This window comes from Chanos chanos, chromosome 7, assembly GCF_902362185.1.
Source record: "Chanos chanos chromosome 7, fChaCha1.1, whole genome shotgun sequence".
Lineage (NCBI taxonomy): Eukaryota > Metazoa > Chordata > Actinopteri > Gonorynchiformes > Chanidae > Chanos > Chanos chanos.
Window position 1 is genome coordinate 17,079,763 of NC_044501.1, and position 14,361 is coordinate 17,094,123.

Sequence of the window (14,361 nt, forward strand, 5' to 3'; positions counted from 1 at the left end):
GAACTGTTTTTATGTTTGTTTGTTCTTTTTACATTTTTACGAAAAACGCCATGTCCAACATTATTCATATCCCTTGAAATTGTCACAAATTTTTGAAAAAATGTAAGCTACTATACTATTCCAAATGGTCCCGGTAATTTCTACAATGCTCTAGAGCATTCTAATCAATTATAAATTGAGAACAGCTCATACAGTAGTTCTCTAGTCAGTTACTAGTCAATTGCAAGTCATGGCTAAAACCAAAGAGCTTAGGTAAGACCTCTGTTTGCTCATTGTGGCTGCTCACAAGATGGGGAAAAGATATACAGCCATATCCAAGTGTTTTCAAGTGGCAGTGGCCACAGTGCAAAGCACAATCTAAAAGTACAAGGAGTTCCACACTGTGAAAAATCTCAAAGGGTGGGGTAGGAATCCAAAAGTGACCCCTGCATTGGCAAGAATGGTAGTTTTAGAGGCCAAGAACAATCCAAGAATCACCACCAAGGCCATCCTGATGAATCTGAGCAATTCTGGTACTGACATCTCAAGACAGACACTCCAGTGGACACTGCACAAGGCTGATCTCCATGGACACCGACCAAGGAGGACTCCACTTCTCCAAGACAGGAAAACAAAGGCTTGCCTAGCCTTTGCAAAAGCTCACCTGGACAAAGAAGAAAGCTTTTGGTCATCCAACCACAGAATCAATGACCACAAGTTTTCTTCTTGTCTGTCTTTTCTGCCAAGGAGGACTCCACTTCTCCAAGACAGAAAAGCAGAAAGCTTTTGGTCATCAATTCTGCGGTCGGATGACGAAGAGCTTTCTTCTTTGTCCAAGTGAGCTTTTGCAAAAACTTGTGACAAATTCAAGGGATGTGAGTAATTTTGGATATGGCATTTTTTTGTGAAAAATTTATCATTATCTTCTCTGACACAATGTCTTATCGTCTTTTGTCACTTGTTTATGTCATTTCCAGGCAGATGAAATCTATTGGTCAAATAAAAATTCACTATAAATCTAAATTTGGCATGAGTATAAATAATTTTGGGCTTAACTGTATACATGAAGAGAGAGAGAGAGAGCCGGGTGGGTTGAGCGGGTATCTACTGATTAAATCAGTATCAACTACTTTGCCACCTTCATTTTCTCTATATGTGTGTGTGTGTGTGTGTGCGCGCGCGCGCGCGCGCGAAAGAGAGAATTTGGCTTTAAAGAAATGTTCTCGAGGGGATAGAAGGACAAAGCAGGATGCGCCATTTTAAAAAATGACAAAAAAAGTCATGTTCGTCCCTGTTGCATAGACTTCTTAACTCTGACATGGTTAACAATGCATCAGCTACTGCTTTGAATTTACATCTTAATAATTATTCTTATGTTTTTGGTGTCGTGAAGAGTTTGTTGTCGTCCTACAGAACACACCGCACGAAACCGATTATCCTAATATCTATTATTCTTCCCTGCATATTTATATTATACTCATAATTAATAAAAGTACGATTCATGTCAAGCTGTAGCCTAACAAAAACAACACGTATTTTATAGCTTTGAGATGTCAGAGCACGTGCTTCTAGTGACACGCTCGTATTTTTCATCTATGTCCGTGAGATGCGTAATGTGCGTAGGAGGGAGAGCCCCTCCTCCAATAGTAGGTATAAAACCTTTCTCGATACCAGAATCTGTTGCGACTAACTCACTCAGACCCCCTTGTAGGTACGAAGTGAGAAGTTAAAAAAAAAAAAGTTTTAACAGATTTCTATATTCTCAGGAGGAACCTTACGCAGGAGCAAAATGGTAAGTGATTTTTTTACACATACATAAACAAAAAGTTGGAAAGTTATTTAGGGATAACACATTCTGTAATTAATCTCTCCGGACAATATCAGTTAAAGATATCTTATTATTTTAAACGGTTAGACGATACACAGCAATTACGACGGATGTTTTTTGCTGCGTTGTCACAAATTATAAGATTCCGGGGTAGTTATGAATATTCTGCATTTAATGTTTTATAGAACTATATTTTGCAGAGTTTGATTTAAAATCAGTTTATACGGGCTGACTGCTGATTGTACAGACTGGCATGCTTTTTCTCAAGTTTCTCGTGTTACTTTCGATGCAGACATATTTGACTAGGCTATATGAAGGCAGGGGCTTAATCCTGCAGGATTGCCTCCGGCAGATTTCGCTCTGAAACGTTAACGTGACGCATCGTTCTCCGAGTATCCATTTTGCAAATGCGGATTCTATTTTGTCGTTGCGTGTTCACCTGGACGCCGACTGTGGCGCTGCTGTGCTAATCAGACGCTTTGTAATTTTCCACTTTTGTATAAATAACGTTTTCTGAACGCAGCATAAGAAAAGCTACTTTGCCTATTTGTTATTTTGTCCTCATGAAATTAAATGATGGTGATATGTCGAGTGAACTGCCAACTTTCTTTTTTTAAGTAATTTCACTGTCGTTCGGGAGTTTTCAATAATCTGTCAGAAGACTGTTTCAGGTAGAGAACCATGCGCCGTCAGCGTGGTTAGGGTTGATTTTTTTCGGTGCTGAATGTTGATGTGCTTAGCGTGCATGTGTGTGTACAGTGTATGTGACCCATGACTTGGAGGGAAAAAAGTAGCGCTGCAGCTTCTGTGTACTTGTTCTCTCCTAACGTGCAGAATCCCTCCTGGTATGTTTAAATATGCTCACCAGTTTCGTTCAGATCATTCATTTAATCTCAGATGTTCTCTATATCTCTCTCAGATCACACCATAGTCAGTGTGACTGCTCCTGCCTTTCTCCTCGAGCCAGGTTCATGTCACTTCGTAAGCAGATGTGACCAGTCATTTGAATTAAACCAAACTCAAGCACATAGTTATAGCATAAACCATAATGTCGAGAGAAGCACACAGAATCCTGGCCACCCTGTTTCAAAGAGGGATACTTTGGAGTCAAATGTCATTTTTTTCTTGCACTCTAGAGACAAATGTTTCAAACACTTTATTGGTCCCTGTTCACAGATCTGTATTTTTCTTTACACTGTCGCAAAGCAAGGAGAGGAAGCAGAAAGGAAGTCGTTGGAGGATTTTAACAGTCCGTGCATTCATGCATTGGGTGTATCTCAGTTCCACACACCTTTCACAAATGGTATTTTGTTTTTCTTTGCTTTGACTAGAACTTCATTGTTGCATTCTAGCTGCTTCTATGTGAACTGAGCACATATGTAGTATTCAGTCTCACCAGTGACATACCTCTTAAGCAAGACATAAGCAAGACATACCTTTAATGTATTGAAAATCTATCAACACCATTTTCAGTGGGGCGGCACAATCTATATTCTAGGATTCAAGGTAAATAAGTTAGGCTTGTGACGTTCCCATACTGAATTCCCTGTTAAATATTAACAAAAACAGGCACTGTGCTATCAGCAAAATGAAGTCTCAGGTGAAGGTGTCCTACTTTGTGCAATACTTAGTCTCAAAAATCCAGTTAAAGGTCATAGAAAACGTACGTTTAATGGGCATTTTGTATCTCTCTCCCTCGCGCTCTCTCTCTCTCTCTCCCTCTCCCTCTCCCTCTCTCTGTCTTTCTCTCTTTTTTTTACATATAATTTTTTATCATTTGTACTTACTGGTTTAACCACTAGGTTTGCTAGCTTGCTGTCCTGGAATATCAAAAAAAGGGTCAAAAGAGATCTTAAATAAATACGTAAAAAGATTCATTCGAGTATTCATCCTGAGAATTCAACCTGTTAGGTCAGGCTGTTTCTAAGTATCTTGTGGAAAAGCAACACAGAGCAACTGCAGACGCACAAGGTCCACTGTTTGTGCTGCTAATGAAAGCCATGGGGGTTCGATAACTATGGGGCCAAGGTAATTGTTACTTGAAGGAGAACTGTAACAGCTGCGTGTGTTGGTGGTATTATGATTGCACAGGATTACACGACTGACATAAGGATGTGACAGTACCTCACACACAGGAGTGAAGGGTTGGTAGGGTAGAAATAGAGGAGGGGTATGGGGGTATAGACTGGATAATATTTGAAGGGGGCTTTCAAACTCCCATAAATAGCTGCCTGTTGACCTGGCTGTTATGTCCATACTAGGGTGTCCTTATGAGTCTGTGTTCTCTCCCCCCCACCCTCTTCAATGTTGTATTACTAAGAGTTTGCTGGCAGGGAGGTAAAAATAGGACCCCCAACCAACAGGAAACACAAGGGGATTCAGGAGAACAGAGAATCCTACAGCAGGGGTTAAAGAATGCATAGATTTTTTTTTTCTTTTTTGCATGGAAATGTCCCTCTCTAGGCTAAAGTAGAGCACCTCTCCGGGGTAGAGGCACAGATATCCACCCAAAATCCTTACGGAGCACTTATATTACAGTTAGGCAATTAAGTTTTAGCCACCCTTACGCAGATTGAAGATTGAGCTGAAGATAAGGACAGAGACCTTTTGTTTATGACTGTCAGTGCTCAGTATTGCGCCATGAAGGACAGATATCACAAGCGTGTGTTAACACCACTGAGACGCTACTTTTTCAGTGGTACCACACAAAGAATAGAGAGTCCATCTGTGGTTGATCTACATTGAGGACTGAGATGTGCATCATATCCATATGTTATCAGTCATGTGAAGGTTCTTTTATTCAAAGAGTTAGTTAAGAGACTCAGTCGTATCTACAGAGCTGAAGAGAGAAGTGGCTGTGTCACCCCCTCATGTTAGTTAAAGCACTTGAAAATGAGTGTGTCAAAGGAGGTTATTGAATCACCACTCCAAAGTCCATGAATGTATTGTTTACTTAACATAGCGCAAATCGCTAAGTATTGATTTTCAGTAGGAAGCATAGCTAATTTCATTTCTGCATAATTCATTATCTCTTCTTGTGGAGTTTGAAGGCTATGGTTTGGAGCTGAGATAAATGTGTTTTAGATCTGTGGTATTTGTTTTCCTAAGTCTAGCAAATTGTCATCCACAGGGGATCCTCAATTACCTAGACATCTGTCAGCTGCTAACCATTTGGTCCATAGCTTCTAGATCCTTTACAACTCTTCCACTCTCTCTCTCCCTCTTTCCTGCCTTACCGCTTCCCTCTCACATATTTGTGTTATGGTTAAAGACAAGGCCGCGGTTTTCATTCATGTGCACTTCTTGAGTCAAATATGTTTCCGCCAACTCCCTTTCGATCGTAACTTATTCATCACCACACCAATCAGAATTCTACCTCATTACAGATTTAACCTCATTAATGTGTCACAAAACCAGTTTTCAAACAGGATTATGAAGCGAACAAGTGGAACAACTGCTGTTCTTTTTCTTTTTTTTCTTTCCCCAAATGAGACCATTGACAAGCTGAAAGGGAGGAGTGCCTTAGACGATTGTTCTTAACCTCTTTGGTCATTTGCAACATTACGCTGCCTTTTTGCTGCATGCTAGAAATACCTCAGCGGGGCGGTGGCCTTGCGCATTTCTGATATTAACCTGTTAGAATGCCTCTCCACACCCATCTCAGGGTCTGTGTGGACTTGTTGCCAAAATACTTCTGTGGGGCTACTTTCAAATGAATGAAATATGAGGGATGTGTGTGTGTGTGTGTGTGTGTACTGGGTGTCAGTATTTCCATTTTCAGCATTGTGGGTGGTATGAAATACAATGTGGAGGTGAAACTAATGTAGCCACTTCTCTTTAATAACAACGTAGAGACTGTAAGAAGCTGGTCTGTTTTTCCCCCAGCAACTTGTCAGTTAAGCCAAATGAGAGAGCCCAAGGGCAAAAGCACAATGAAGATAAACCCGTGACTTACTAGAACTGCAGATAAACAGGTTGAGCTCTTTCCATTCTGCCTGTGCCCCCATTCTTTCTCAAAGCTCACCTGTCAGCTGCAGCTGTCAGTCAACCATGACTGATGAAAAACCACACCCCCTCTCCATAGCTCTGAAATTGTTGGTTGCTGCCATCTGGAGGAGAACTGTTGTTTTAGGCTCTGTCTAAGCCAAAAACATGGATTTCAGAATTAATTAAACAGCAGAGCCGATTAATCGCCATTTTCAAACCCATCTTTGAACTCTTTCTGTCAATAAGAGTCTGAGGAATGCCTTACAGATATTTCACATTGACAATGAATCATATTAACTCTGTGAGGATGCTGAAAGAAGATATTGCTCTATTTCTCTATAAATATACTTAAATTAGTATTTATCTCTCCCTGTGCAGTGTAGGGCTTAGCTAAATGACAGGGATGCTAACTGTCTCCACCCCTTTTGTTTCTCTACAGCGTGAGTGCATTTCTGTCCACGTCGGCCAGGCTGGAGTCCAGATGGGTAACACCTGCTGGGAGCTGTACTGCCTGGAGCATGGGATCCAGCCAGACGGCCAAATGCCCAGCCACAAGCCCGTGGGTGGCCACGACGACTCATTCACCACCTTCTTCAGCGAGACGGGGGCTGGCAAGTATGTGCCGCGCGCCATCTTCGTGGATCTAGAGCCCACAGTCATTGGTAAGTGCTCTTTCACGTAACCCTCATTCGATCGTTATCTCTACCATCAAAGCAAATATGAGCTTCAGGGAGGGAAGTGTAGTGATATTTGAGATTGTTACACGTGTATGTGAAACAGTCATAAAATCAGAAACTTGATTTCCATTGCCCTAATGTTTTAAACCCACAGAGAACATTCAAAATGTGCCTTCGTCTGTAAAATTAAGATGAACAGCAAGACATTAAAGCAGCAAACATTGCACTTTTATTCTGGCAATGAAAGAGTATATGTCAGTATATAAATGATATAAAAACAGTTGATTTTAGAATGGCAGACAAGGACTATGTGTGCTCAGATGTAAGATGACATTAGCTGTCCTGTAATAACCTTTAATATTGTGTACTTTCAGATGAGGTTCGCACAGGTAACTACCGCCAGCTGTTCCACCCAGAGCAGCTTATCTCGGGTAAAGAGGACGCTGCCAACAACTACGCCCGTGGCCACTACACCATCGGCAAGGAAATCATCGACTCAGTGCTGGACCGCATCCGCAAACTGGTAACAACAACTAATTTTCAGAAGCTTCACAGTCTCATGTTAAAGGTTGAGGCATAGCCATGAAAAGAAATTTAAAAAAAAAAAAGGAGGGGGAGGGGGTTCACTTTTCACTGTTCCTGCTCATGTGACTGATAATTCATAATATGAATTGCCTTGTTTCACACTTCTTTGTCAATCAAATTTAAACTAAGAGGATCTGTTTAGTTGATGTGTCATATGTAATGTTTGACCATGTGACAAATGTTAGGCTGCCTTAGCAATGCATGTGTCACTTCCTCCAAATGATTATACTGATTTTGGGGGAAGAAACCTCTGGCACTGGTTAAAGACTACAGTGATAAATGGTTTCAGTGTTTTAAGAGTATGCAGTGGTAATAAATAATTCCTTTCACTTCCCATAATTCCACAGGCTGACCAATGCACAGGGTTGCAAGGATTCCTGGTTTTTCACAGTTTTGGTGGAGGAACCGGATCAGGCTTCACCTCCTTGCTGATGGAGCGTCTTTCTGTTGATTTCGGCAAGAAGTCCAAGCTTGAGTTTGCCATCTATCCAGCTCCTCAGGTGTCCACAGCAGTGGTGGAGCCTTACAACTCCATCCTGACTACACACACCACACTGGAACACTCTGACTGCGCCTTCATGGTAGACAACGAAGCCATCTACGACATCTGCCGTCGCAACCTGGACATCGAGCGTCCATCTTACACCAACCTCAACCGTCTCATCAGCCAGATCGTGTCCTCCATCACTGCCTCCCTTCGCTTTGACGGCGCTCTGAACGTGGACCTTACCGAGTTCCAGACTAACCTGGTGCCCTACCCACGCATTCACTTCCCGCTGGCTACCTACGCTCCAGTGATCTCTGCTGAGAAGGCTTACCATGAGCAGCTGTCTGTGGCCGAGATCACCAACTCTTGCTTCGAACCTAGCAACCAGATGGTCAAGTGCGACCCGCGGCATGGCAAGTACATGGCCTGCTGCTTGCTGTACCGCGGAGACGTGGTACCGAAAGACGTCAACGCAGCCATCGCAGCCATCAAGACCAAGAGGAGCATCCAGTTTGTGGACTGGTGCCCCACAGGTTTCAAAGTAGGCATCAACTACCAGCCTCCTACTGTGGTGCCCGGAGGAGATCTGGCCAAGGTGCAGAGGGCTGTGTGTATGCTCAGCAACACCACTGCCATTGCAGAGGCCTGGGCCCGTTTGGACCACAAGTTCGACCTCATGTACGCCAAGCGGGCCTTTGTCCACTGGTACGTTGGGGAAGGAATGGAGGAAGGTGAATTCTCCGAAGCCAGAGAAGATATGGCTGCATTAGAGAAGGACTACGAGGAGGTGGGTATCGACTCCTTTGAGGACGATGAGGAAGGCGAGGAGTACTAAGGTGGAGACCTGCTACCAGATGACAGCTCAAAGCTCATCAAAGCCACAGTAACCCTGGAAAATTCCTGCATAGCTTGACCTTTGAAGAGGAAATGAACTTCCCTTTCTTGTGTTAACTGTGCAAACCACTGTCCTGTCCTCTTGTCATTACCAAAGAAAGCATATAAGGCAATGTTGTGGTACACCATTGCACATCGTATTACTTGTGACAACCAAGCTATCTCCAATTTACATTGTCTTTTTACTTCATTTCTGTCTCTTTGTTAAGTGATCTTTTCTCTTTTTTTATTGGTCTTTAATAACTGCCAAATAAAGCAGTTAAATTCTGATTCAGTGTTTGACTCTCATTGCATTTTTCCCAGAAGTGCAAGCGTTTGTTTACCCCTCCAGTCAAGTGAGGTTGAAAAGTGAGTTACATGGTAGACAGTATGTAAATGATCTGTTTTGCCTGGGTAATATTTTGGGCATCTGAAATGTTTATTTAAACATGAATGACTTTATTTTGCTCCAGAACAGCATAATGTGGCTAATTCCTCAGCATTATACAGAGAGCAAATCCAAGGGAGTTAAGTCAAAATAAATAAATCAATTTTTATTGCACTTATGTTATTACACTTGTTATTATTATCTATTACACTTATGTTAATTATATTAAGTCTGTCAAACATTCAAACGAAGAGCAACTTGAGCGTAACAGACGTGCATACTGACCAATTCTCACTGTGTAGCGGCCGAGCTTTGTGGGCTCGGCTATGTTTTAACATTTTAGGAACATGAACAATATTGCAAACAAGTATACATTAACACTTTGGTAAATCGGCTGCATTACCCAGTCAGCCTTCTACCTCAATAGATTTTTTTCACAGAGCGATGAAATGTGGATGAGCACAAAACAAGGCGAATCATTGCTTGTTTTGTACTTGCCTTGTTAAAATAAAATCCACTAGAGGGCATGCATGTCTTATATACGTTACAGAGATTTACTGTTGGTTCCATTAGTAACAATAGCTGTCATTATATACGACAAATTAAGCAAAACTCAACAAAAACAATTTCATGGATTACAGCGTTTGTAGTATAACTTGAAACCTACTGTATTAAATTCATTCAACTTGCTCCAGCTTTTGTCCGGACCTTTATGGGTTAAAAGAGCAAGACTGTGTGTCAAGTCGACGTATATGTGTACACGGAAGTATCTTCTAGTGGAAAAGCCCTGTGGACGCCGCAGACTTCTTCACAAGGTAATTTTCAGCCGTCCATTGGCAAATGATTTCGATACAGAATTTTAAAACAACAGTGGATCATAATGTAGAACCGCACGGTTTTATACAAAAGTTAGTTCAGAATCTTGTATAGGTCTCTGCATCTCGATGGAACCTAATAATTCACCGTAGCTTCGATTAGTTTCATGGTAACCATACAGATAGCTAGCTGCTCTTGTGCCACGTTAGCATTGAATGAATTCTCAAAAGAGCTGGGCTTCGTTCTTTACTGTTCCATACTGTCCAGACTTTGCCCCTTGTTTATAGGAAAACTGTTATACCAGTATCATGAAACTTGTACATTATACAGATATGTCTGAAGGACGCCTGTCTCTCTCACTTAGCATAATCAGTGGTAAACTTGCGTTTTGATAGCACCAACCTACGTCATACATTCTACGAGCCAATCAGCAGATGCTGCCATTTCGGAGCGACCAGCCGTGTGTGCTCAGTTGATGCAGCTACATCAGGTTGTCTAGTGTGAATAATTGAAGAGACACAGACAGTTTTTTCCCCTTACAAAGCTAAAGATCAAGTTTCATGTAGACAGACGACCTGTTTATCAAACGGATTATGGAGGCACAGATTTTGAGAGCGCACATAGAAATAAATGATCGCACTTGACCAATCTTTTCATTTTTGTCAAATGTTTATTCATTGTGTCCAGTCATATGTTTATTTGTGCTTTCCAGATTTTAAGTTGGGATGTTACATTACATCAACCCAAGTTAAAAAAAAAAAAAGAACAGTTTATGACTGAAACAGACTTTTCCTCTCTTACTCAGTGCCACTCTCTTGTTCGTTCCTGATTGGTTGGTTGAGCAATGCCACAGAGAGGATGGGACAGGCTATGTGTATCTGCTCTCGCAGTGCCATCACCATTGACAACAAGAGATACTACTTTGTTCAGAAACTGGACGAAGGGTAAGACTTACATCAGCCCACGGGTCAGATTTGCATCCTGCTTTTCAACATCCAACAGGCCACTACAAGGCTTGGACAGTCTTAATTGATTTTAGAGAACCACTGAGGAAAGTTACCTCACTTTTATAAATAAACTGAATGTTTGTTCGATAAAACCCAGATATAAGCAATGCCAAAATAATGTTGTCGACCTGTTGTTACAAAAGACCTCTACAGAGTAACAGTACCTCTCCCTATCCCTTTTTCCTTGTTCCCTCGTACTTCTCTTCCGCTGTGGGCTTCAGAGGGTTCAGTTATGTCGACCTGGTCGAGGGAGCTCACGACGGGCGTTTCTATGCACTGAAACGGATCCTGTGTCACGACCGCGAGGCTCGTAAAGAGGCTCAGAACGAAGTGGAGATGCATCGTCTCTTTAACCACCCCAACGTCCTGGGCCTCACCGGACACACCTTCACAGAGCGGGCTGGCAAGACCGAGGCCTGGTTACTGCTCCCTTATATCAGCGTGAGTATGCTTTCAGAAAACAGGACATTAATCATTTCCTATTGTTAAGGTAAAAATGTTAACCTTAGCGTGGGATGCTATGTTCTGTGCGTAGAATGACACTAGCCTTGGATGTAAATAGCCCGTTTTAATAGTTTGAAATTGGCTCGCGGTTGTGTAGAATTGTGCGTTGTGAACAGCCCAAAGGACAGCTGTTGACATTATTAGTAAACGTGTGTATGATTAAAATGATAATATAATGTGTATGCAGTGTGTCTGTGTGCATGGCATGTGTACAAAAACTTTTGGCCCAACTAGGATAGCTGTCTTTACTTTTGTGTGCGTGTGTGTCTGTGTGTGTGTGTGTGTGTGTGTGTGTATGCGTTTACACTCTGCAGAAGGGGACTCTGTGGTCAGTGCTGGAGAAACTGAGAGACAAAGGGAGCAACATGCCTGAAAAGCGAATACTGCATATTTTTCGTGGCATCTGTGAAGGTCTCAAAGCAATCCATGATAAGGGCTATGCACACAGGTACTGATATCAACACACACTCATGGAAAACTCATGGAGGACCATTAGGTAAACGAACTGATGAACAAATATCAGTGAATATCACAAGGCGATGATATGTGTCTCCTACCCATGTTGGTCTAAAATGTAAAGCTTAGAAAACAAAGCAGGTGAACTGTTAAAGCCTTCAGTGAAAATGTGATTGGCCGCAACACACTAAGTGAGGGTGTGTATATTTTTTTCCCGTACATTGGGTAGTGATTGGTGCCAGCTGCATAAACACAGTAATTATTTTTACGCGACAGAATTATAGTTTGCCAGTCTGTTAGGTTGGCTACCAAGAACCAGATTTTGTGCGATGGTATCATCTTGTAATTTAGTTTTGCTACCTGTAGCTTTTCAGTTTTCTGGGAAATTAAACAGTCTGTTACTGTTGTCAGGGACCTAAAGCCCACCAACGTCCTCCTGGAGGAGGATGATAAACCGGTCCTAATGGACCTGGGTTCTATGAACCGGGCCAGGATTGAAGTACGGGGTTCCCGAGAAGCCATGACCCTGCAGGTTAGAACCAACAGCATGGATCAAGCTCGCTTTTTCTCTCAAAGAGAAGCTTTTATGTTAGTTTTGTAATGTCGGCCTGAGTGAAGCACGCTGCTGCTTTTCTCTGCCTACCAATATCACGTCCACTATTATTCATAGTGCTTTAGTGGTGTTCTAACTCCACAGATTAAAAAAAATGTCTCTATCTTCTGCTCACCTCATTGTTGAATGATCTAATTGTAGTTATGATTGTCTAGATTGCCTGGTTACAGATGAACCTACAAACCCTTTCGAAAGACTGCCAAAATATCCCTCTCTCTCTCTCCCTCTCTCTCACTAACTCTCTGTCTCTCTCTTTATAACTCTGTATCTCCCAGGACTGGGCAGCTCAGAGGTGTACCATCTCATACAGAGCTCCAGAGCTCTTTAATGTGGAGAGCCACTGTATCATTGATGAACGCACAGATATCTGGGTGAGCTTTTTTGGCCTTTTTGGTCTCTTATTCATCCTCAAATAAGTTTTTTTCTTTTTTCTTTTTTTAATTTAGTCCCAGGACTGGTGGTTGCTGTGTCCCTCTGCTCAGTTCAGACACAAAACACAGGAATCCCTCTAATGATAATGTGTGGTTTTAAACATTTACATTTTTGTTTGTTTCTCTTTGGCCTTCTCTGTGGCCTTTTGAAAGCTTCTAGGTTATGAATGTCCATCTTGTTTTGAAATTCTATCTTTTACTTCCTCTTGTTTGCATTAAACTGAAAGTTTCCCTGTTCATAGTTTTCCACAGGTGTTTACTATTTACATTAACCTCTGGTATTTACTGTGTGGTGCTAACCAGTTTTGTTCTGTTGGTAACTTTTATGTCTCTCTCTTATCTGTCTGTGAGTCTGTGCTCTCCTCTTATCTGAAAGCATAAAAAAGTGAGCATTCCTGCTCTCTGTGTTGTGTGTCTCTAGTCTCTTGGCTGTGTGCTGTACAGTATGATGATCCTGGAGGGACCTTTTGACCTGATATTCCAAAAAGGTGACAGTGTAGCCCTGGCTGTCCAGAATCCTGTCACCATCCCACAGCCCTGCAGGTGACTCTCAAACTAGTCATTAATTGTAGTATGCACATAAGGACTTTGTCAGTGTGGGAAACTTGAAGCCTTTTCCTATAACAGATTAAAAAACAATGCTCCCATGTGCTGATGACATATTAGAACAAAGGAAGTGGCTAGCACTCACATTGGCTAGCATACAGCTTAGCTAATGAAATACAATTGTAAAAATACCTGAAAGAAACCTCTACAGTTAACATCACAGCTAGTATGATACATGTTTTTGTAGACTTGAGCTGTGCTGCTCTAATCATCATAATCCTCTGTTTGTTACGCGCAGTTATTCTCAAGCCCTACAGAACCTCCTCAGTTCCATCATGGTGCCTAACCCCCAGGAACGTCCTGACATCAACTGGGTTCTAGACCAGGTTCAGAACCTCCAGGGTTCGGAGGGCGGTACCGTCGACACAAACAGGATATGATGTTTCTGATCCACAGCCATAGGGATAAACGTTCTCTCTCTTTCTCCCTCTCTCTTTCTCTCTCTCTCTCTCTCTCTCTCTCTCTGGACTCTGGACTTTGCACTTAGACTCTCTCGGGGATGACACAGGTTCATTTGCTAAATGAACCCACAGCCTCACAAACAAATGCTTGTTTTTACCTCAACGCACTAACAAAGAAATTCACACGCATGCTGTAACGGACAAATACGCACACACACACACAGAATATCTTAGTGCCCATTTTTTTTACAAAATATGGAAATTTAAATCATTGTCCATTTTTTACACAACATAGAAGTACATATACCATTCCACGCTCCCTCTCGCAAATAGACACTTTTTACAGGGACGTGCAGTAGGCCTTCGTCCATACCATCTCACTTGTCTCATGTCAGACAGTTCCACCGATATGTGAATGTTGGGGGAGGGAGCACATGAGCGTACAATACATGACATTCCTCTCTTTTTCCAGCCTACAGATTTTAAGGAACAAAAGAGAACTTGTTTTTTTTTTGGGGTGGGTAGTCATTATGTTATGATTCAAACACAAAGCAAGCTATTGTTATGGGGAGAGGAGTGTTAATAGAGAGAGTTGATAAAAGAGAGAGTGTGTGCAGATGCGTGCGGTCCCTTTTACAAGTGAAAAATACAGTTGATTTGTTTTAAGCAGGGCTAAGGACTGGAAGAGGTCTGGCTCCCTTGAAAGTAATATCTGACTGTAAT

General features: G+C 41.9%; 2 protein-coding genes across 2 annotated transcripts; both read left to right on the top strand.

Moving 5' to 3' along the window:
- Nucleotides 1-1,679: 1,679 nt before the first annotated feature.
- On the top strand, nt 1,680-8,707 carry tuba8l2 (tubulin, alpha 8 like 2). The gene is made up of 4 exons (XM_030779551.1): nt 1,680-1,771; nt 6,234-6,456; nt 6,846-6,994; nt 7,404-8,707. The coding sequence occupies exons 1-4, from the start codon at nt 1,769-1,771 to the stop codon at nt 8,376-8,378; spliced, it is 1,350 nt and encodes a 449-aa protein (XP_030635411.1). The 5' UTR covers nt 1,680-1,768; the 3' UTR covers nt 8,379-8,707.
- Nucleotides 8,708-9,608: 901 nt separating this feature from the next.
- stk16 (serine/threonine kinase 16) lies at nt 9,609-13,788 on the top strand. Its single transcript, XM_030780714.1, has 8 exons — nt 9,609-9,619; nt 10,426-10,564; nt 10,849-11,068; nt 11,446-11,579; nt 11,999-12,119; nt 12,476-12,571; nt 13,053-13,174; nt 13,476-13,788. The coding sequence occupies exons 2-8, from the start codon at nt 10,479-10,481 to the stop codon at nt 13,615-13,617; spliced, it is 921 nt and encodes a 306-aa protein (XP_030636574.1). The 5' UTR covers nt 9,609-9,619; nt 10,426-10,478; the 3' UTR covers nt 13,618-13,788.
- The last annotated feature ends 573 nt before the right edge of the window (nt 13,789-14,361 follow it).